General features: G+C 36.8%; 1 protein-coding gene across 4 annotated transcripts in view; it reads right to left on the bottom strand.

The window, feature by feature from the left end:
- Positions 1-25008, bottom strand: part of RAD51B (RAD51 paralog B) — a 690361-nt gene that overhangs the window by 640829 nt on the left and 24524 nt on the right. For all 4 annotated transcript variants that reach the window (XM_049706908.1, XM_049706909.1, XM_049706910.1 and 1 more), the window contains exon 5: positions 8460-8596. In XM_049706908.1, coding sequence (XP_049562865.1) covers positions 8460-8596 — 137 coding nt within the window. The remainder of the gene's footprint in view (positions 1-8459; positions 8597-25008) is intronic.

The raw sequence follows: 25008 nt of genomic DNA, 5'->3' as shown, positions 1-25008 counted from the left end.
TAGCCAGGGGCCAAGATCACATAAGATTTTTACGTTTGTGGGTTTTTTTTGGGGGGGGGGGTTAGATTTCATTTAGTAAAATGCGAAACCTAGGATCAGGACTGACGTGATCCAGCTTCTTTTCTTTTCTTAAAGAATCACTCTAGCTACCAAATGTAGAAGAGGCTATGGAGGGGCAAGGGTGACAGCAAGATCAGCTAGTGCCTGTCGTCCAGATAGAGATGATGACTTGACCTAGAGAACAGATCAGGTGATTAGAAGTAACTGCACTCCAGATACAGTTCCATAGAGGATCGAAGGGATTTCTTGACTAATCGGATGAGCAGCTGGAGAAATGGAATTACCATTCACTAAAGTGGAGAAGACTGGATTCAGATCAAGGTTTTTGTTATAAGTTCCTCCTGTTACTTCACAGCTCTTTTATAAAGGAAAAGCTTTACATTAGTGACCACGTGCCAACTTGAAACCAAACACATGCTTAATGTAAAAAAAAAAAAAAGTTTTCCAAAATTCTAGTTGAAATCTAGCATCATAAATGTGCTGAAATATAAGTTTATGGTTTCTCAAAGCTTCATGTAATACTGTCCTGTTGATTAATTCAATATGTACTTGCTTCATACTGTGGTATTACAAAGTATAATAACGTGAATCTATTAGTTCCTTACAGATTCCAGAATATTCCAATGTTTTGTTTTAGTGATAATAAGTACTTATGACTAATTTTCATTTTCTATCATAAAAACTCTTCAGGATCTCCCTCACCACTAATTCACCTCGATTCACAAATGATAAGACAGCTGGAACTGAACTAAGAAAAACCTACTCAGACTCATGAAACCATCTCAAAAAATGGTAAAAGGGAATTTATCTCCCCTGTTGTTTGCCCCCTGGGTTAAATATCTGGATTTGTACCAACTAGCAAGTAGGTAAATGGCCCTAAGACCACACTGGTATTGCCTCCAGAATCAGCCAAAGTCATGCTGGGCACTACCACTTCATGCCTCTCCCTGATACACTGGTTCAGAACGAGTGATACTCTAGGTAGTTTGGTAGGAATTAAAGGGAACTGGCTGTAGGGTACTTGGCACCCTCAGAAATGACATTAACACCAAGTACAAAACGTCCTTCAGATCTAAGCTTGGCCATTGCTTCCACATGGTACCAACACAACATATACCTCTCCTCTGTATACTTAGTTATAATAGTTATAATTTTACAATTTTGTGATTACTTGATTTTCTTCCTCCCCTGTTGGACTATATCTTTCTTCCTAGTTTTCAAAGCTCTTCTGATTTCATGACATCTCAGGAATGTCTACTTCTGCCTCTTACAATTCCAATTCTATGTCCCACCTCCCCAAGTCTCCACCTTCCAGGGTCCTGGGTCGCATCTCCTGCTTCCCCAGATCCCTCCGTCTTCCTCACACACATTCCACTTGCAGTTCTAAGACTGCTTTATTTTCCTTTATCCATTTTATTTCTCCCAAAGTTTTATTTCAAAAATTTCTATTACTACTACCATCCATATTACCTTCCTTTTTTATTCTTAACCTCCAGTTCCATCTTTTTCTAATTATCCCCAATAGGGATAATATAGTATTCATTCAATTCATGTATACTGGAATTTTCACGGCTGCCAAAATTTCCATAGACAGGTCACTAACCTATTTATCTCTATTCTCAAGGTATGTACAGCATATAGCATCTAAGACTATATGAGACCCTAAGCAAAGTCCAATAGGTAAAACAAATAAAAACAGACTTTTCCTGAATCAATCAGAAGAAGGCGATCCAGAACTCTGCCTGTTTAGCATTCCCCTCTCCCCAAGGCAGTCCCTGAGTACCTGAGGGTTTAGCACCAGAGTATACTATTATCTAATTATTAAGCAGTACAGAAATACAATTGCAGCCTGTGATGAACAAGCATGATTAACGTACTTCTCAAAAATATGTAAAAATGAGCTAGCTAGTGTATTGCTTTAAAGAAATATATAACTAAGCATTCCAAAGTGCTTTTAAGTATATCACCTCAAGGTTTTCTTTTTTCTTTTTTTTTTTTCTTTCTTTCTTTAATTTTAGGCTGCGTTGGGTCTTCGTTGCTGCGTGCAGGCTTTCTCTAGTTGTGGCAAGCAGGGGCTACTCTTCGTTGTGGTGCACGGGCTTCTCATTGCGGTGGCTTCTCTTGTTGTGGAGCACGGGCTCTAGGCGTGCGGGCTTCAGTAGTTGTGGCACATGGGCTCAGTAGTTGTGGCTGGCGGGCTCTAGAGTTCAGTCTCAGTAGTTGTGGCGCATGGGCTTAGTTGCTCCGCGGCATGTGGAATCCTCCCGGACTAGGACCCGTGTCTCCTGCATTGGCAGGCGGAGACACTTAACCACTGCACCAGCAAGGAAATCCTTTTTTTTTTAAAAATACATTTTAAACTTCACTTATTTTTATTTATTCTTCCTCTGTTTTCTTTCTCCTTCTTGATAAAAAGATATCTAGCAACTTATTGACAGAAACTATTTTCCACTTTTTTCACTTACCCTAAATTCTCTATATGTTAATCCCTTAATCTTCCTTCATGTTAATCCTTCAATTCACTTTCACATTTGTGTTATTTTTTAACTGATTTTTAAAAATTCATTTATTTAATTAATTTATTTTTGGCTGCGTTGGGTCTTCATTGCAGTGCGGGGGCTTCTCACTGCGGTGGCTTCTCTTGTTGTGGAGCATGGGCTCTCGGAATGTGGGCTTCGGTGGTTGCAGCACGTAGGTTCAGTAGTTGTGGCACGCGGGCTTAGTTGCTCCACAGCCCATGGGATCTTCCCAGACCAAGGCTCAAACCCATGTCCCCTGCATTGGCAGGCGGATTCTTAACCACTGTGCCACCAGGGAAGCCCTCATTTGTGCTTTTTGGAGAGCTTGTTTGAAGGACAAAATGGAGACAATTATCCATACAGAGACATACAGAATGCTAAAGCATATTCCTTTCTGGGTCTTATATTTTCCTGCTTTATCTCTTATCTGAGTCCAAAAACTATCCCAGTTGTGGGAGACACTATTAATTACCTACCAATATCCATTCCCACTTCTTCCTTGCTATGGGAACCCCAATTTTACTCAAGCAGTTATGTTAACCAGCCCCATCACACTTGTTACAAATATGTTTTGCCCTCACTTTTCCATCCTCCCTTGCATGTAGGGGTGACCAAGTGAGAAGTCTGCAGAAGGATTCCAGAGCGTGAAAAGAAAATCTGCAGAAGGATTCCAGAGCGTGAAAAGAAAATCAGCAGAAGGGAGGAGGCGGCTACTCTGAAAAGCATATTTTCCTGATGAAAGATATAATTGGCTCTTTCTATTCTCACTGACTCAAGCACAGAACGGATATTATGCCTAAAATGTACCAGCCCTAGGTCTCTATCATCACTGAGAGACAGAACCAGTGCCAGCAACGACCTACTCAGGTCTTCCTGTTATGGGGAAAAATATAAACTTCTTGTTTAAGCCACTATTCTTTGTGTATCCAGTTGCTTGCAGGAGAAAGCTTCCCTAACTGATTGACCAACCTTCCCCAGTAACTCCAAATAGGAATCAAACAATATTGTAACAGCACAAATGAAATGTGACCAAGCATCACAGAGCCAGCTCCATGCTCTGATCTGCCATGACAAACTCCAGAAGGCACTAAAAGAACACCAAGTCTGGCATCTATACAAAAGAGCATAGAGCATAGGGACCTTTGATTCCACCTGATCCTAGCACCAGATCATCACACTTTTCAAGCGTTGTGGAGAATAGACTAGAAAAATAAAAACAATATAAATCGCAACCCTTGTCTTCAAATGACCTTCATAAGAGTTCCTTGTGAATTATGCAACATGATTCCAACAAAAGGGACAAAAATTTTACCACTCAATTTTCCAGCCTGCCTCTAATGCAAGTACTAAGTAATATGTACATAGGCAGGAAAAGATAATGAAGGAAAATAATTAATACAGAGAATGCAAAAAGTAGCCAATTAGACTAAATGCAAAGACAAAGAAAAACAAAAATTGCCACAAATTAATACGGAGAAAGTAGACTAGTCACCTGCTACTGGATTTCACCTAATTCACTGATAGGTTTTTAACCTACTCTGAACTGTAATGCTGATAACAATGAAATAATGCAACAGTTTAAGAAGACATTGTAAACTCAGCTTTGAAAGTGGTGCAAAGAAAGCAAGAATCCAATTACAGTGAACTAAACTGCTGTTATCAGAATAACCTTAATCCTTCAATTCTTTAAGCAAATGCCCCAGGACCTTTGTAAGAGCTATTTATACATTAGCTATTTATTACCTAATTGGCTATTTAATACTTTCTTGGCTTATGAGTTGAAAGCTAGTCATTGGCATTTTAAAGAGTACCTTTCACCTGGACAACCTGAGTGAGCCAGTGTCTTTACCAGATTTAGCATCAAATATATTTGTCTGTATCAGCTTTAATATCAAATGTTTCAACGTTCAGATTTCCAGTGGTGTCACATGTTTATGCTTCTGTTTTTTTTTTTTACCATTTATTTGTTAAAGATCCAAATAGGTTTATCACATTACAATTGATCACTATGTCTTTTTCCCAGCTTTATTGAGATATAATTGACATATAACATTGTGTAAGTTTAAGGTGTACAATGTGATGTGAGCAATACATTTTTTTTTGGTTTTGGTTTTTTTTTTTTTTTGCGGTACGCGGGCCTCTCACTGTTGTGGCCTCTCCCGTTGCGGAGCACAGGCTCCGGACGCGCAGGCTCGGCGGCCATGGCTCACGGGCCCAGCCGCTCCGCGGCATGTGGGATCTTCCCGGACCGGGGCACGAACCCGTGTCCCCTGCATCGGCAGGCGGACTCTCAACCACTGCGCCACCAGGGAAGCCCAATACATTTTTTTAAGCTCTATTTTTTTTTTTTTATTGAAGTATAACTGCTTTACAATGTTATGTTAGTTTCTGCTGTACAATGAAGTGAATCAGCTATATGTATACCTATATCCACTCTCTCGGACCTCCCTCCCACCCATCCCACACATCTAGGTCATCACAGAGCACCAAGCTGAGTTCCCTGTGCTATACAGCAGGTTCCTACTAGCTATCTAGTTTACACATGGTAGTGTATATATGTCTATCCTAATCTCCCAATTCATCCCACCCTCCCCTTCCCCCTGTGTCCACACGTCCGTTCTCTATGTCTGCATCTCTATTCCTGCCCTGCAAATAGGATCATCTGTACCATTTTTCTAGATGCCACGTATATGCGTTAATATACGATATTTGTTTTTCTCTTTCTGACTTACTTCACTCTGTATGACAGACTCTAGGTCCATCCACATCTCTACAAATGACCCAATTTCATTCCTCTTTATGGCTGAGTAATACTCTTGGTGGGAATGTAAATTGATACAGCCACTATAGAGAACAGTATGGAGGTTCCCTAAAAAACTAAAAATAGAACTACCATATGACCCAGCACTCCTACTACTGGGCATATATCCTGAGAAAACTATAATTCAAAAAGATACATGCACCCCAATGTTCTCTGCAGCATTATTTACAATAGCCAGGACATGGAAGCAACCTAAATGTCCTCGATACATCTTTTAAGTCTCTTTTAATCCAAAGGTTTATCCTCCAACTCTTTTTTTTTAATCCTACAAATTGTTGTTTATTGTTTTCCACAGTTTGGATTTTCTGATTACATCCCTCAGATGTAGTTTCACGCGTTGCTCTCTTCTCTGTATATGTTGTAAACTGGTCGTTGGATCTGAAAACTGGATCACTTTCTGGTTTGATTATTCTTCCATCAGCAAGTACCACAATGACTGGTTGCCTTTTTGTGATACTAGCACACTTTTCTGTTTATGAACTGTTTTTATTCACAACACTTCTGACACCAAATGTGTGGGTTTTCTAGACTAAGCAATTTTCCAATTCCCTATGGACACCAACTGGGTGTCCTACAAGTCAATTCAATTCTAACACTAACTACTAGGAGTTAACTCAGACACCGCAGGTTAAAGGCTCAGATTCACAAGGCTGCCCCCACTTCAGTCTTCAGTCACAAGTCTCGGGCCTCTGGTACTTCAGACCAACCAGCTATAAATCGGGAGTACCATCCCCCCCAGCACCTCAATGTGTTCACCAACCCAGAAGCTCTCCAAACCCTATCAGTTAGAGGGTTTTGTGGAGATTCCATTACATGGGCATGATTCATTAAATGGGAATGCTGATTGATCCATTTCTAGTCCCTCTTCCCTCCTCAGAGGTTGGGGAGGTAGGGCTGAAAGTTCAACCCTATAATCACAAGACCAGTTCCTCTGGCAACCAGCCCCCTTCAGATGCAATCTAGGGGCCCACCAAGAGTCATCTAATTAGCATAAACTCAGGTATGGTTGGAAAGGGGCTAATTACAAATAACAAATTATGCTCCTCTCAGCTCTATTACTCAGGAAATTCCAAAGGTTTTAGAAGTTCGTTTGTCAGTAACCAGGATGATAATATGTATTTATTATATCACAATATTCAGTTCCTAGATCACTAGATTATTAGGGTTTATAATTTGGTTATATTGTATCATTCCTTCGTCATTTATTATTGGAATACTTCTATAAAAAAGACATATTTGTTACTTAGTAATACAGTTCGTATTGAAAATAGAATAAATGTTGATTTCCTTTTTTTTTTAACTCATTTTCAAAATAATAAGTTGCTTCTCCAGAATTCTCCAATGGTGATCAATTTGTTGCTTTTTATTTATTTATTTATTTTTGGCTGCGTTGGGTCTTCGATGCTGCGTATGGGCTTTCTCTAGTTGCGGAGAGTGGGGGCTACTCTTCATTGTGGTGCACAGGCTTCTAATTGCGGTGGCTTCTCTTGTTGTGGAGCACAGGCTCTAGGCATGCAGGCGTCTGTAGTTGTGGCATGCGGGCTCAGTAGTTGTGGTTCATGGACTCTAGAGCGCAGGCTCAGTAGGTGTGGTGCACGTGTGGGCTTAGTTGCTCCACGGTATGTGGGATCTTCCCAGATCAGGGCTCGAACCCATGACGCCTGCATTGACAGGTGGATTCTCAACCACTGTGCCACCAGGGAAGTCCTGCTTTTCATTTCTTAATATTACAGACTCATGAATTTAAACATATTCCGTGTGTTTCAATCAACTTCTATTATTGTTCTACTGGTGCTCAATTTGTTTCATCTTTGGCCAGTGGGAGCTCTTCAGGTTGACTCCAGAGTCCTTCTGACACTCCCTTAGCTAGTCTTTGATAGCTTTCTTGCTATCAGATAAGATGTTTCAGACTCAACTTAAAAACCTCCTAATACTCGAGTTTCTCTTCAGATTGAATAAATCTTTTGCCTTTTACTAAAACAAACAAACAAAACTTTCTGCTCCATAGCTAGAATCAGCCATTCCCCCATGGAACCCTCGTTCCTTTTAGTAGGAAATGGTATCTGGATTCCACGATCTGAGAGCAATACCTGTCAATTCCTTCGTTTATCAAACATTTTCTGAGCAGTTAGTATGTGTCAGTCGTAGGATTTGGCTTTCAAGATACAAAGATATAACACAAACTCAAAGAGCTGACAAACCAGTGGCAAATACTTAGAAAGAATAGATAATCAAGAGATGTAGAACAAAGCAAATAAGCTCTAGGCAAAATAATCCATTTGAAATTTATCTGGTCAGGTAATACACTTTGATCTTAGTAGTACTCTTAGACAGAAATAAGTAAGATTCACTGTGACATAACTAGAGAAAGACCCAAAGAACTATACCTATAGTATACTTTGGCTAAGAAAGCAGAATTGAGTCATTCTCTAGATATATAAAGCACTGCTACTTATCAACATCAATCAGAGCAGGGGAAGAGGAGATCAGACTTATCTTCAGGTATACAGAGTTACGCAAATGACTGAATGCCTTTCTCATAGAATGTTAAAATAAAGGTCCTTGCCAAACTAAGGAAATCTTTTCTTTCTAAGCATGCATATACTTATCATCGGTGTGTTTCTTGCATTTAATACCACACTATTTCAAAGATTAAAGTAAAATATTTCTCAAGCAAAAAATGTTTTGAAAATTGCAATTTTTCCATTCACTAATATTTTACTTCCAACTAGCAATTACTTACAAAGCAGCTAACCTTTTGTCTGTCTTATTAACTTTCCCTCTTCTCCATTTTCTACTTACATACCTCTCTCTGTTTCTTAAACTTGTTTCTTCCTGACTTTCTGCAAAACACAGCTTATTCAGGAACCCCACTCAAACCAATAAGAAAGGGATAGAAAAGGCAAAAAGAAATTGCTGCCTGTGTTAATTTTAAAAGGAAAATTCCTTTAAAACAGTATTCTCAAAAATAAAAAATGTTAACTTGTTTGTAAATGTTACATGCTGTACATAAGTTACAAAAATAAAGCATTATAATGAAAAATAATAAAATCTCCCACCTTTCAGCACTAAATGCTGACTCCGTGTCAATGTACACAACGGCTCCTTCTAATCCTCCCATGTTGGTAGGTAATGTAGCCAAAATGCTCATCATTATACAAAACTGAGTTTTTCCACAACCTGGTGGACCTGTAATCTAAAATTTAAAAAAAAAATTGTTATTTGTATAAACATTACAATCTAATCAAAGCAAAATCCTTTTAAGAACTTGCTACATATACAGTCCAACTAACCTGGGTTCCCAGAGAGAACATTCTAATACGCCCCTTGTATGTAATAAATTAACTTCCCCCTATGCATCTGAATTGGTACTAGTTATGCACCATCCCTGGGAGAAGTGAGAAAATAGTCACCCAGACCATCCTCTGTGTTCTGTAGTTCAGATGAAAAACTGGTTGAGAAAGCCTTGAGGATTCATTTATAAATTCACAACTTGGAGTTCTATACCTTTTCCTCATTAAGACATTTATAGAAAGATCTTGAAAATATTTAAGAGGCTTTAATAATTGGTTTAGCATTTGTTATAAATTGGCCTTTCAAAACAATTTTGTACTAGTACTAGTACATTTGTACTAGTCCCACTAAAAGGTACTTTGATCTTTATTCTTAAAAGTATTTAGGAGTAAAAGGTATTGATACATACAATTTAATTTCAAATGAATCAGAAAAAAAGTGTATGTGTCTGTGTGTGTGTGTGTGTCTGTGCAGAAGAGAGATAAAGCAAATAAAACAAAATTCAATAATTACTGAATCTAGGTGATTCATACTTTGAAGTGTATATTTTAAAATTTTAGTTGGTGGAAAGCTATTTGGAGATTATAAAATTCAAAAACAAGAGGATATAGATGGAAAAGAATAGGACATTAATCACAGGCATATTTGAGTCCAACAGGAAGCAGTTAACAAAACTTAATTTGAAAATATTAAAAATATCCCCTTTAACACGCTATTTGTCATACTGGCTGTGGCAGCCAAATTTTAAGAACCAGAACACTATCCCTTTTGTGAGGATAACACTAATGAACAATTTTTCACAATAGGAAGAAGGGAAAAGAAGAGGAGGAAAGGAGAGAAGAAAATCTCAGGTAAAGATGAACAGAAGTTCAAGCTAAGACTGAGACACACGAGATCTGAAGAAACTGTCTCAGATATACTATGAAGCAGGAAGAAATAAGAAGGGATGACCCAGGAGTCTAAATCATGGAGGCCAATGGTTCTCAAACATGAGTGAACATTAGAATCACCTGGCAAGCTCATTGACCAGCATTTCTGGTTAACAATAGTCTGAAATAGGGCCTGAAAATTTACGTTTCTAGTAAGTTGACACTGATGCTGCTCTACATTTGAGAACTACTGTTTTTGGAATTTAGAGTAAGGGTAAACTTCATTTATCAAAGCTTAACATTAAAAAAAACAAAGGCTCACAAGCTAGAAACCATGTGCTGATTTATAATCTCTAAAACAATGATATAGACTTTTAGGATAAATAATTGCTGCTAGCAATAACAGTGTGCCAGATCATGAGTGATCAGTGAGAACTCCAAAGTTCTTTGATTACATACTCAAACAAACAAACCAAAAAATAAATAAAAATTTTAGTATGAACCTCCAATATATGCATATGTATTATATATATACTATTTTACTAATACATTCTATGCAGTATAAAATGACATGAAATAGGGATTAAAAAATAAAGATTACAAGCATTTAAAAATAGTTTCGTATCTTGTTTTAATTCTAAAATACAATACAAATCAATAGTTTCATAACATATATTAGTTGTATAGATCTTTTCACTCTCATAAAAACTTATTAGCACTTTTAGTGGAGCAAAGATAATAATGAAAATAAATGAAACTATGTATGCTGTTTTTTAAATATTGATTTAAATATTTTGTAATTCAGTAACTGAAATGTCAGTTCCTAAGTTTTGCTTATTTCAGTGCTTAATTGCAATGGCTCTACAGTTGAGAAGGTGATAATTGCAAAACTGCAAGGATTGAAATTAAAGAAATACATGATTTGTTGTACTTAGGAAATCATTATTTTTTAATACCTTTTCCAATTATCAAGTTTTTGTTGAACTCTGGCTAATAAATTTCCATCTTCCCTCATATCAACTAATTCTTTTTTTTTTTAAACAGAGAACAGGAGTATTTATTTATTTATTTAGGGCTGTGTTGGGTCTTCGTTTCTGTGTGAGGGCTTTCTCTAGTTGTGGCAAGCGGGGGCCACTCTTCATCGCGGTGCACGGGCCTCTCACTATCGCGGCCTCTCTTGTTGCGGAGCACAGGCTCCAGACGTGCAGGCTCAGTAGTTGTGGCTCACGGGCCTAGTTGCTCCGCAGCATGTGGGATCTTCCCAGACCAGGGCTCGAACCCGTGTCCCCTGCATTAGCAGGCAGATTCTCAACCACTGCGCCACCAGGGAAGCCCCTCAACTAATTATTCTTGTAAACTAATCAAAATATATTGACTTTTAACATTTTTAATAATTGGTTTCACAATCAAAGGAAACTATTTGGAAGATTTCTTAACAGTATAGAAAATATTTTTAAAGTGTGCAGATAGTAAAGTTTTCACAAGATACACATCTTTGATGACAAAAATCACATGATAAAAGAAACATTTCCAAGCAATGATTTGAAAAACACTCTGTATTTTGATCTCTGTCTTTTAAGTAGCAGTTACTTTCGCACTCATTGTAAAAATATCCTTTACTTTGAAGGGATGGAGTAAGAGTGTTCCATTGGTTGCTTGCTTGCTTGATTTTCAATCTGCTAGGTGGCATATTATATAGCCACTTGTTATACAAAAAGTGTCAGCAAATTTGACATATCTTGTCCTTTCATTTTAAAAAAGTTTCACTCAAAAATAAAAGTTTCACCCATCTTTAAATTCAACAGTCTTTTACAATCTTTGCTGTGAGATAAACAAAGAAGCTCTTGTGATTCAAATGACTTTCATGGTCACTCTTCGTCTCATTACAGACTATACTACAAAGAGTCAATACTTTACCAGTCAGGTTCTTATAAAAACTGTACCATCCTGAAGCACTCTTCACACATCTGACATCAGCTTCTGTGTTGCTATAGACTGCCTAAGGATGATGTAACCGAAAAATTCAGAGTTTTACAGAGAACATTCGTATACCCACCACCTAGACTCTGCAACTGCCATTTTATTGTTACTATACTATATAGTACAGTATACTACTACACTATACTATCCATCAATCCATCCTTCTATTCATTCATCAATCCATCTTAGATGTTTTTAAATGCATTTCAAAGTAAGTCAAAGACATAAATATACTTTCCCCTAACAGTTCAGTGTGTATATAATTAACCTGAGTTTAATGTGTATTATTTTTTTTCCTTTTAAGGTAAATTTTACACACAATGAAATGCCCAAATCTTGAGTGTATCATTTGATGAGTTCCAGCAAATGTATATACATATGCAATCTAAACCCCTGTCAAAATCAGAACATTAACATTACTACCAGGAAATTCCCTCATAAACATTGCTTTATATTCAAGAAGTCATTTATTTTTGAGAGTATATCTTCCTTGACACATCTTTACTTTTGTGGCCCAAAAATAATTTAGTTCATGTATTTCATTACTGAAACAGAATCTAGCTTATTAATACGATAATCTGGGCCCTGTTAGAAACTTCTGTACTTTTATTATATACCATCTTTCCACAATGAATAACTTGTTTTAATTCTTGATGCTTATCATCAGCAATGATTTCCATCTGAAAGTATTTATTCACAAAAGAATCCACTTAAGTTGTTGCCATGTTGTTTCCTATGTCTTATTTCATCCACTTTACTGTAACAGGACAGGAAGAACAAGAGTGTCCCTGACAGTATTAACAATGTATTGCATTTGGCCTTTTGCTCTTAAGAAAACCCAAAAGAGGCTTTTAAATACCTATCATTAATTTTAGTGAAATTCTTCTAGATATTGAATATGTATCACATGACTTTAAAAGTCACTGAAAAACCTGTGGAGGTTCGTCTTCCTGTGATGTGTTTCTTAACTATGATGGCTTCCTACTATCATTTGCCAGTATTTCAAGGAACAAAATAACAGAGGAAGTTTCACTGTTAACAATAATGGATACAATTCCATATATCAAACTGTTTTCTTTATAATTTCAAATTTTTTGGATGTCTTCACAGATGAGATTAGACTGTCATTGATTTTTACTTCATTAATTGTAGGAGAGTCATCAGCTCTGACTTTTAAGTACACGTGGTCCACTTCTGCTCACATTATTAGTATTGTCTTCAATATATAGTTTCTTTGCAGGAATCTTTTTATGCCATTTGTCTGCTCTGTGAGGTATGATTTAGTTAAATCAATAAATCCACCTAACTAGGTACATGCAGAACTATAATTCATCCCAATATATTGAAAATAAAGATACAATCAAGGTGCCCCTGTCAACCTTCTGTATCCTTTCCTCATGGACTATACCTGACACATGACAGTCGAACATACAGACCCAGTAAGGATGCCAGTGTCAATCCACTTATTAAATATCAATAAAGGTTTATTTCATGTTTTAAACTGAAATACCAATAAAAGTTCTAATATCTTTTTCCCACAACCCAATGGACCATCTTACATACTGTCCTTTGGAGACTGGTAGTTTTGAAGAGCCCAAAACACTTTTCATGAACCTTTTATCATCATCAAGGACAACATGGATAAAATTAATCACCAGACATCAGAGCAAAGGAAACTTCTATCAATAATAGTTGAAAGGGGATCTTGAATATGAGAAATGATGACTCTTCAGAGTGCTAACTAACGGAGGAACAAAGGACTTCCTTTCTATACATAGTACCTACATGCCCGGTTTTAGATATGTTCTAAGATTTAATGAGCTTAAACCCATGAAATGCTTTGTGATTTTTAGTGGAAAGGTGAAACAAGCCCTCAATTTAAAAACATTTTTTAAGATGTTATATATGAATATATTCAGTAAAGTATCAAATACCATGATACTGTAAGGTGTTATCTTATTATTCCATCTTCAAAGAAAACATGTAAAAAAAAATCTGAAGGTAAACAAGTGCAACTGGTATTTTACCTGCATCATTATTTTTTTTTAACATCTTTATTGGGGTATAATTGCTTTATAATGGTGTGTTATTCTGCTTTATAACAAAGTGAATCAGTTATACATATACATATGTTCCCATATTTCCTCCCCTCTGCGTCTCCCTCCCTCCCACCCTCCCTATCCCACCCCTCCAGGCGGTCACAAAGCACCGAGCTGATCTCCCTGTGCTATGCGGCTGCTTCCCACTAGCTATCTACCTTACATTTGGTAGTGTATATATGTCCATGCCTCTCTCTCGCTTTGCATCATTATTTTTATGTACTGATTCAGTACAGTCTTGAGAAAAGTAGAATATCACGTGAATAACATAAGATTTCTGGGTTCATTTGGCTTTTGTATGCTTGCTTTACTTTGCATTCGAATTTGGATATTAACATTTTCTTTAAACTATAATAACTAATTTCTAATTCTTTAGCAATCTCAGATCCTTTTCATATATTTTTCCTCTCTTTCTAACCTCAAAAAAATATGTTATATGCAATTTTTATGGGCTGGCTGGAGTTAAATTTCATTATTTTTTCAGGTTTACTTAGTGGGTTAAAACATTTCAACATTAATAATTTTTAGCTTCAGATAGTTTAGCTCTGACTTCTAGCAGCCAAACCACAAAATTTCAAATTGTGTTCAGTTCCCAGGTTCAGCTCCAATGGTGGTTAGAAAGAGAGAACATGCCAAACCAGAATAGTCTAAGTGATTTGCTTCTTGGAAACTCAGAGTGAATACAGCATTTACACATGGAAGACACCAGTAAAATACAATTAGCTTCATACAGTTAGAGTCTGAGTTTCAACAATCCTGCATGAGAAATGTAAAAGAACAGAAAGAAAACAACCGGTAGTGAAGATCACTAGAATATCAACAAGGAAGCAAATATTAGCAATTGCTTTAAAGGGGGAAGAGAATTATTACCAAGAAAAGAAAGTCTAATTATATTAAAGTGAAAATGAAGCCTAGTCATTTTAGTCTTAAAAAAGATTCACTGGTAGAGATGAATGTGAAACCTGGACCTATTGGGGCCTAAAATCTTACCTAGTAACTCTTCCACACATTCAAAATAGGGGCATGAGGATGGGGCAATCCACCAAGCCAATACTTTGCAGAGAAAATTTAAGGACTGCCTGGTTCTGATCTGAGAAAAGAGCATGTGGAAACGTCACAGCATCTTTTTTTTTTTTTTTTTTTTTTGCGGTACGCGGGCCTCTCACTGTTGGGGCCTCTCCCATTGCAGAACACAGGCTCCAGACGCGCAGGCTCAGCGGCCATGGTTCACGGGCCCAGCCGCTCCATGGCATGTGGGATCCTCCCGGACCGGGGCACAAACCCGTGTCCCCTGCATTGGCAGGCGGACTCTCAACCACTGCGCCACCAGGGAAGCCCATAGCATCTTTTTAATGACCCCCTTCCCCCAGCATCCAACTACCCATCTCCATGTGCTCTACTATTATGTATAAATACGATTAGGTCTTCAGACCTACAGAATTCTTTTTAAGAGTCACTCTGTGAATCCTAAAACAAACAAAGAAACAAAAAGCAAACAATATCAGAAAGGTTGGGTAGCTCTTTGCCTTGTGAAAGAAATCTTGATTTTAAATTACTTTATATCAACAGTGGAAGATTTCATATCTTAAATTTTCTCCACCACTCCCTCTTACTCAATACTGACAACTGCTGTTTTTAAAGTAAATGGGAAGGGAAGGAGAAAAAGAAGGGAGGAGAACAGAACAGAAAAAAGCAAGAGGACATGGAAATGACAAGTACCAAAAAAAAAAATCAAACTGTCAAGAGATATAATAATTTATTTAACAATCATATAATATGTGCCATATAAAAGACTTTATGAAACCTTTATGGAGGAAGATGTTCATTTCTTAATCAGGAAATGAATGAAGAATTAGGAAGAATGATTCAATCAACCACGTATGCTAAACTCCTGTACTAGGACAAAGGCCTGGTTGTCCTGCCTTTCAAAACACTGGGCAGCATAAACAAATCCCATCAGCAGATCAAGGAACGCTGATTAGAAATCTCTCCCTAGTTTTCCTACTGCTGTTGCTGCACGTGGAGCAGACGAGAATCTGACTGCAGCTTGAAGGAGATGAGACCCACCCTGGCCAACCTGCAGACCCATGAGCAAGAAAAATTACTGTTTGCTGATGTTGTAAGCAGACTTGAGCAGCCAAAATTGACTGATAAAGCATTTATGTTTCACTGTTGATACATTTCTATGTATGCCAAGGCCCTTGTGGGCACTTGAATTTACAACGCCTGACTTATTGTCTCCTGTGATCTTTAGACCACAGCCCACCCTGTCAACTAAAAAGAAGCAGAACTGAAATATTTACCTGTTCTGAGGAAATGTTAGGAAGCCGAAACAGGACTCTGATGTCCTGCCTCTACCTTTTTGGGACAGTAGGATGGTCACTTCCAAAGCAAACTGCCCTACTCAAGGAGGACACCTGGTCTCCTTAAATCATGAACAAAGCATAGAAATGACTCAGGAAACACAAATAATGTAGACACGTGCTACATTGTTTCTCATTATTTACAGCAAGGATCTGGGTATAATCATTACTCTTAAATGTTGTAAAGATTTGTCAGTGCTTCACAGGTTTACCCTTCCAGAGGTACTCTCCAAACAAGACATGCAGATGCTACATCTCTTTTTGCTGACATGAGTTTGGACCAGTACTCTAGTCCTGTAATCTCTGGATTACAGTACGAAAATACCTTTTTTAATGATCCCTTTAAATACAAACTTTAATTTTACCTAATCACATCAGCATCTCTGTCATGCACTCTCAGCAGGGATGATAGCGACCCCAAAGGCAAAACTTGGTTTTAATTGGGGAAGGAGGGATTTTACTCTTTTCCCATATAAAGCACAGAACTACATACAGTACATAAACAGATATACAGTATATCTACGGTATTAAAATCTCGTGGGGGGCGGGGGTTTATTAGGGGAAAAAAATGTCTAAAAAGCTCCTTAGGGGGTGATAATGAAAAAAAAATTAAGAAACACTGATCTGATCTGTATTACCTCATGTGAGAAGGCTACCATTACATGGTCTGATCTCCACATAATGCAAACATTTAAAGTTTAAACTTCAAACATATCTTTACTACCAATACTGCTATAATAGATGCAGAATTATCTGCTTATATATTCCATAAGTGAGGAATCTGATGTTCTCTGGGAATGAGACAAAGCCCTGTAGCTCACTTCCATTAGTGATTCAGCAGAGCTGGTTTCTCTTTGATTTCTCCTCTGCCGCTTTGCCTTTGGCATGAGTAGCACTTCTCTAATTCCACTTTTAATCTTGGTGCTGTAACTGAACATACACAGATTCAGTGCAGTTCACATAAATCAAAACTGATGATAAATAAATTAGGGTGTTTTGAAGTCAGAGTCAGGAAAGAGCAGCTATAAAAGTGACAGCAGAATGTTTCCAGATTTATTCTTACTCCCTCAAGTCATCTCCAGGCCTAGTCTAAGTTTACTCAGCTAGATGCCTTACCTCTTACCTTCAACAGATCTAACTTCTATCTGATATCCAGGACTCCAGGTTTGAACTTTTCACCAGAAACAAAGATTGTGCAATGCAATTTGGTTAGACATCTCCACTGAGACCTGTATGAGTTACTGCTATGTAACAAATGACCACAAACCTAGCAGCTTTAAAACAACACCCGTTTATTTCTCACAGTTCTGTAGGTCAGTGAGCCACTTTGGAGGCATCTCCTCCAGCTCTAGTCAAGTTTTCAGATAATGGCAGCCTCAGCCAATATCTTAACTGTAATCTCATGAGAGACCAGAACCAAATACAGCCAGCTAAGCTGCTTCTGAATTCCTGACTCACAGAAACTGTGTGAGATAATAAGCAAGCATTTATTGATGTTTCTAGCCACAAAGTTTTGGAATGATTTGTTAAACAGCAGTATGTAACCACAATTATATAAATAAATATGTAGATACAGATATATAAAATCAGAGATATTCAACTTTAAAACTTGTAAGAAAAAAACTCCTAAAATAAAAAAATCATTGATGTTTATTAATAAAAAATCAATTAAGTAGAAAAATCATATTCCTTAAATGTACTATATTGATAATTTGAAAAAACAAATGGCATACAAATGAAAATAAATATTGTACCATGAAAGAGCAATAAAAGTTCCTAGTTTGGCTTATTCAAAGACCAAAGAGGAGAGTGTAGGAGAGACAGCAAGAACCAAAACATTATAGCAAACAAGTACTAAAGAACTGCTAAAAAATAAATAAATGAAAACAAATTCATTCATTCAATTAATACTTATTATGTATCTTCTACCTGTGCTAATACTGTGGATGTAATAATAAAAAGAATAAGACAATCCCTGCCCACTTGGAATTTATTCTCCAATGAGAAAGACATACATTAACTAATCACACAAACAGTAAACCTGTAACGGTGACAAGTGCTACACGGAAGAACCATAGTACATGGTTCAGTTCTCCAGGAATACACAATTCTAAATATGTTAATTTAAACATAATTAAATAGGCTCAAAATATACAAAATAATAAAACTACAAGTAAATTTGTTAACAATATAATGGAGTATTTTAATAACCCTCTCTGAATTAGTATCAGGTCAGGTTGAGAAAAACAAAATCAGCAAAGATAAAGAAGAGTTGAACAACCCAAATTACAAGCGTAATTTAATGGCCATAGGCAGAACACACAATCATTAGAGAATAATCATTCTTCTCATGCACACACGGGACACTTACAAAAGTTGATCACATATTAATCAAAACAAGTTTCAGGGACTTCCCTGGTGGCACAGTGGTTAAGACTCCATGCTCCCAATGCAGGGGGCCTAGGTTTGATCCCTGGTCAGGGAACTAGATCCTACATTGCATGCCACAACTAAGAGTGCATATGCTGCAACTAAGGAACCGGCGAGCTGCAACTAAGGAGCCCCTGAGCCACAACTAAGGAGGCTGTCTGCCGCAACTAAGGAGCCTGCCTGCTGCAACTAAGACCTGGCACTACCAATAGCGCCAATAAATATTTATTTACCAAAATAAATAAATAAATATTTAAAAACAACAACAACAAGAAGTCTCAGAAAATTTCTGAGACTCAATATCACACAAAATTCTCTGACCAAAATGCAATTAGGTTAACAATCTAATTAAAATGTGAAAGGTAGGGCTTCCCTGGTGGCGCAGTGATTGAGAGTCTGCCTGCCGATGCAGGGGACGCGGGTTCGTGCCCTGGTCCAGGAAGATCCCACATGCTGCGGAGCGGCTGGGCCCATAGGCCATGGCAGCTGAGCCTGCGCGTCCGGAGCCTGTGCTCCGCAATGGGAGAGGCCACAACACTGAGAGGCCAGCGTACCGCAAAAAACAAAAAACAAACAAAAAAATGTGAAAGGTAAATTTTTAATTAAATAATTTAGATATTCAAACATTCCCAAAAAACATAAGTTAAAGAAGTAATCATAATGGAAATTTTTAAATACTATTAGAACTAAATAAAAATGAAAATACTTTATCACAAAAAAGAATGCAGGAAGAAAAATTCGTAGCCTTACAAGCTCAGAGTAAAAAGAAGAACAACTGAAAATTAATTAATTAAATGTGTAATTTAAAAAGTTGGGGGGTGGTGATAAGAATCCCAGAATAAACACAATTAGATAGAGGGAGATAATAAGAAAATAACAAAAGTCATTGAGGTAGAAGACAAAGAAAACCAACAAAGAACCAAATCAAAAAGCACAGTTCTTTGAAAAGACTATAAAATACTCAAACCTTTGACCAGATCTTTTTAAAAGGAAGGGAAAGAAAAGACAAAGTTAATAATATTAGGAATGAAAAGGGTGGGTAGAACCACATATAAAACCAGATTTAAAGACAAGGAGAATACAGTGAAAACTTTTATGACAATAAATTTTCAAACTTAAAGAAAATGGGCAAATTCCTAAAAATATCATTCACCAAAACTACTTAGAAAGAAATAAAAAACCTGAATAGCCCTTTAATCATTAAAAAATTTATTTAATTGTTTCAATTTTCCCACAAGGAAAGTACCAAGATCAGACAATTTTTCAGGCAAGTTCTACCAAATTTTCAAGAAACAATTCTCATCTTATGCAAACAATTACAGAATATAAAAAAAGAGAAGATATTCCACAATTCACTTTACCAATTAATTCAAAATAGATCACACAAAAATTAACTCAAAATAGATCACAGACTAAATGTAAAGCCTAAATATAAAACTCTAGAAGAAAACATAGCAAAAACTTGTGTCCTTGGCTAGACAAAAAATTCATAGAGGTGACACCAAAGTACAGTCTTTAAAATAAAAAAACTGATAGATTAGACTACAAAATTAAAAACTTCACAAGTTACCATTAAGAAAATGAGGAGAGACGCCACAGATAGGAAGAAAATAACTTCAAATTATATATCTGATAAAGGACTTGTATCCAGAATATAAAAGAACTCACAACTCAATAACAAGAAAACAAACAATTAAAAAATAGGCAAAAGATTTGAACAGATATTTCATTTAAATAAAACATAGAAATGGCTAATAAGTACATGAATAGGTGTTCATATCATTAGTCATTAGGAAAACACAAATTAAAACCACAATTAGGAAAACACAAATTAAAACCAAGTCATTAGGAAAACACAAATTAAAATTAACAACCACAGTGTTTTAACACTCACTAGAACAGCTAAAATCAAAAAGATAAACAATACTAAGTGTTGCTGAGGATGTGGAAAAACAAACCATCATGAATTGCTGGTGAGAGTGTAAAATGTCACAACCACTTTGGAAAGCAGCCTGGCAGTTTCTTAGAAAGCTAAACATGCACCTAGCGTATGATCTAGCCATTCCACTCCTAGGAATCTATGGAAGAGAAGTAAAAAACCTATGTCCACACAAAGACATGTTTGGGATTTTCATAATAGCATTATTCCTGATAGATAAAAACTGTAAACAATCCAAGTACCAATCAACTGACAGTTGGATAAACAAAATGTGTTACAGCCATACCATGGAATACTATTAATACTACTCAACAATTAATAAGAACAAACTGCTAATACATGTAACAAAATGAATGAACCTCAAAAACATCATTCTAGGTGAAAAACACCAAACACAAAAGCGACATATTATTTGATTCCATTTATATGAAATGTTTAGAAAAGGCAAATATGTAGACAAAACGTAGATCAGTGGATGCCTAGGGCTAAGGATTGGAGTGAGGATTAACTATAATCGGGCATGAGGGAATGTTTTAGGATGATGGGACACGTTGTAAACCTGGATTGTGATGATTTACTATGAATTCACTAATATAATCGAATTACAGTTACAGAGGTTGAATTTTAGAGTATTTAAATTGTACCTTAATAAAATTATTTTTGAGCAGAAGCAAGAAGAACTACAATTCTGCAGCCTGTGGAATGAAAACCACATTCACAGAAAGACAGACAAAATGAAAAAGCAGAGGACTTTGTACCAGATGAAGGAACAAGATAAAACGCCAGAAAAACAACTAAATGAAGAGGAGATAGGCGACCTTCCAGAAAAAGAATTCAGAATAATGATAGTGAAGATGATCCAAGATCTCAGAGAAAGAACGGAGGCAGGGCTTCCCTGCTGGCACAGTGGTTAAGAATCTGCCTGCCAATGCAGGGGACACAGGTTCGAGCCCTGGTCCAGGAAGATCCCACATGCCACGGAGCAACTAAGCCTATGCGCCACAACTACTAAGCCTGCGCTCTGGAACCCACGAGCCACAACTACTGAAGCCCGCGTGCCTAGAGCCTGTGCTCTGCAACAAGAGAAGCCACTGCAATGAGAAGCCTGCACACCTCAACGAACAGTAGCCCCCACTCACAGGAACTAGAGAAAGCCTGCACACAGCAACAAAGACCCAACAGAGACAAAAATAAATAAACTAAATAAAATAACTTAAAAAAAAAAGAATGGAGGTAAAGATTGAGAAGATGCAAGAAATGTTTACCAGAAACCTAAAAGAATTAAAGGACAAACAAACAGAGATGAACAATACAATAACTGAAATGAAAAATATACTAGAAGGAATCAATAGCAGAATAACGGAGGGAGAAGAACAGATAAGCGACCTGGAAGACAGAATGGTGGAATTCACTGCCACAGAACAGAATAAAGAAAAAAGAATGGAAAGAAATGAAGACAGCCTAAGAGACCTCTGGGACATTAAATGCAACAACATTTGCATTACAGGGGTCCCAGAAGGAGAAGAGACAGAGAAAGGACCCGAGAAACTATTTGAAGAGATTAGAGTCAAAAATTTCCCTAACATGGGAAAGGAAATAGCCACCCAAGTCCAGGAAGCACAGAGAGCCACAGGCAGGATAAACCCAAGGAGAAACACGCCGAGACACATAGTAATCAAATTGGCAAATATTAAAGACAAAGAAAAAATATTGAAAGGGAAAAACAACAAATAACACACAAAGGAACTCCCACAAGGTTAACAGTTGATTTCTCAGCAGAAACTCTACAAGCCAGAAGGGAGTAGCACAATATATTTAAAGTGATGAAAGGGAAGAAACTGCAATCAAGATTACTCTACCTGGCAAGGATCTCATTCAGATTCGATGGAGAAATCAAAAGCTTTACAGATAAGCAAAAGCTAAGAGAATTCAGCACCACCAAACCAGCTCTACAACAAATGCTAAAGGAACTTCTCTATGTGGGAAACACAAGACAAAAAAAGGACCTACAAAAACAAAAACAAAACAATTAAGAAAATGGTCATAGGAACATATATATTGATAATTACCTTAAACGTGAACGGATTAAATGCTCCAACCAAAAGACACAGGCTCGCTAAATGGATACAAAAAAACAAGACCCATATATATGCTGTCTACAAGTGACCCACTTCAGACCTAGGGACACATACAGACTGAAAGTAAGGGGATGGAAAAAGATATTCCATGCAAATGGAAATCAAAAGAAAGCAGGAATAGCAATACTCATATCAGATAAAATAGACTTTAAAATAAAGAATGTTACAAGAGACAAGGAAGGACATGACATAATGATCAAGGGATCAATCTGAGAAGAGGATATAACAATTATAAATATATATGCACCCAACATTGGAAGGAACTCAATACATACGGCAACTGCTAACATCTATAAAAGAGAAAATTGACAGTAACACAACAATAGTGGGGGACTTTAACACCTCACTTACACCAATGGACAGATCATCCAGACAGAAAATTAATAAGGAAACACAATCTTTAAATGATACAATAGACCAGATAGATTTAATTGATTTTCTTTTTTTTTATGGAGGATTTTCATTTATTAAACATTTGTTAAAGTATAACATACAACATACAGAAAGTGCAAAAATCATAATAGAGTTAAATTTTCACAAACTGAACCCAGTCAACTCACATCAAGAGAATGTCACTGATTTCTTCTATTAACGACCACTCTCTCCTCTAATAACCATTATCCTGACGAATATGAAGTATTTTTTTCAGATTTTATTTTCTTTTATTTTTTTTGATTCCCAAAGTAAAGACATTGATAAAGCAAATACAATCTGCAATAATAAATACATCTATAAATACATCTACAAATACATTAAATTATTGTATAATTTAGACTGTAAATATGGTCTATTTTTACTGCTTTCCCATAGAATACATTTGATCACACTTTTTTTATACAGCAGGTTCTTATTAGTCATCCATTTTATACACATCAGTGTATACATGTCAATCCCAATCGCCCAATTCATCACACCACCACCCCCACCCCACACCGCTTTCCCCCGCTTGGTGTCCATACGTTTGTTCCCTACATCTGTGTCTCTATTTCTGCCCTGCAAGCCAGTTCATCTGTACCATTTTTCTAGGTTCCACATATATGCGTTAATATACGATATTTGTTTTTCGCTTTCTGACTTACTTCACTCTGTATGACAGTATCTAGATCCATCCATGTCTCTACAAATGACCCAATTTTGTTCCTTTTTATGGCTGAGTAATATTCCATTGTATATATGTACCATATCTCCTTTACCCATTCAGCTGTCAGTGGGCATTTAGGTTGCCTCCATGACCTGGCTATTGTAAATAGTGCTGCAATGAACATTGTGGAGCATGTGTCTTTTTGAATTGTGGTTTTCTCTGGGTATATGACCAGTAGTGGGATTGCTGGATCATATGGTAATTCTATTTTTACTTTTTTAAGGACCCTCCATACTGTTCTCCATAGTGGCTGTATCAGTTTACATTCCCACCAACAGTGCAAGAGGGTTCCCTTTTCTCCACACCCTCTCCAGCATTTGTTGTTTGTAGATTTTCTGATGATGCCCATTCTAAACGGTGTGAGGTGATACTTCATTGTAGTTTTGTTTTGCATTTCTCTAATGATTAGTGATGTTGAGCAGCTTTTCATGTGCTTCTTGGCCATCTGTATGTCTTCTTTGGAGAAATGTCTATTTACGTCTTCTGCCCATTTTTGGATTGGGTTGTTTGTTTTTTTACTATCGAGCTGCATGAGCTGTTTATATTATTTTGGAGATTAATCCTTTGTCTGTTGATTTGTTTGCAAATATTTTCTCCCATTCTGAGGGTTGTCTTTTCGTCTTGTTCATGGTTTCCTTTGCTATGCAAAAGCTTTTAAGTTTCATTAGGTCTCATTTGTTTATTTTTGTTTTTATTTCCATTACTCTAGGGGGTGGATCAAAAAAGATCTTGCTGTGATTTATGTCAAAGAGTGTTCTTCCTATGTTTTCCTCTAAGAGTTTTATAGTGTCCGGTCTTACATTTAGGTCTCTAGTCCATTTTGAGTTTATTTTTGTGTATGGTGTTAGGGAGTGTTCTAATTTCATTCTTTTACATGTAGCTGTCCACTTTTCCCAGCACCACTTATTGAAGAGACTGCCTTTTCTCCATTGTATATTCTTGCCTGCTTTGTCATACATAAGTTGACCATAGGTGTGTGGGTTTAACTCTGGGCTTTCTATCTTGTTCCATTGATCTATGTTTCTGTTTTTGTGACAGTACCATATTGTCTTGATTACTGTACCTATGTAGCATAGTCTGAAGTCAGGGAGTCTGATTCCTCCAGCTCCGTTTTTTTCCCTCAAGACTACTTTGGCTATTCGGAGTCTTTTGTGTCTCCATACAGATTTTAAGATTTTTTGTTCTACTTCCATAAAAATTGCCACTGGTAATTTGATAGGGATTGCATCGAATCTGTAGATTGCTTTCAGTAGTCTAGTCATTTTCACAATATTGTTTTTTCCAACCAAGAACATGGTATCTCTCTCCATCTGTTGGTATCATCTTTCATTTCTTTCATCAGTGTCTTATAGTTT

The sequence above is a fragment of the Orcinus orca genome, chromosome 2 (genome assembly GCF_937001465.1).
Source record: "Orcinus orca chromosome 2, mOrcOrc1.1, whole genome shotgun sequence".
Classification (NCBI taxonomy): domain Eukaryota; kingdom Metazoa; phylum Chordata; class Mammalia; order Artiodactyla; family Delphinidae; genus Orcinus; species Orcinus orca.
Note: the sequence above shows the minus strand (reverse complement) of the source record. Positions and strands in the feature narration are given on the sequence as shown.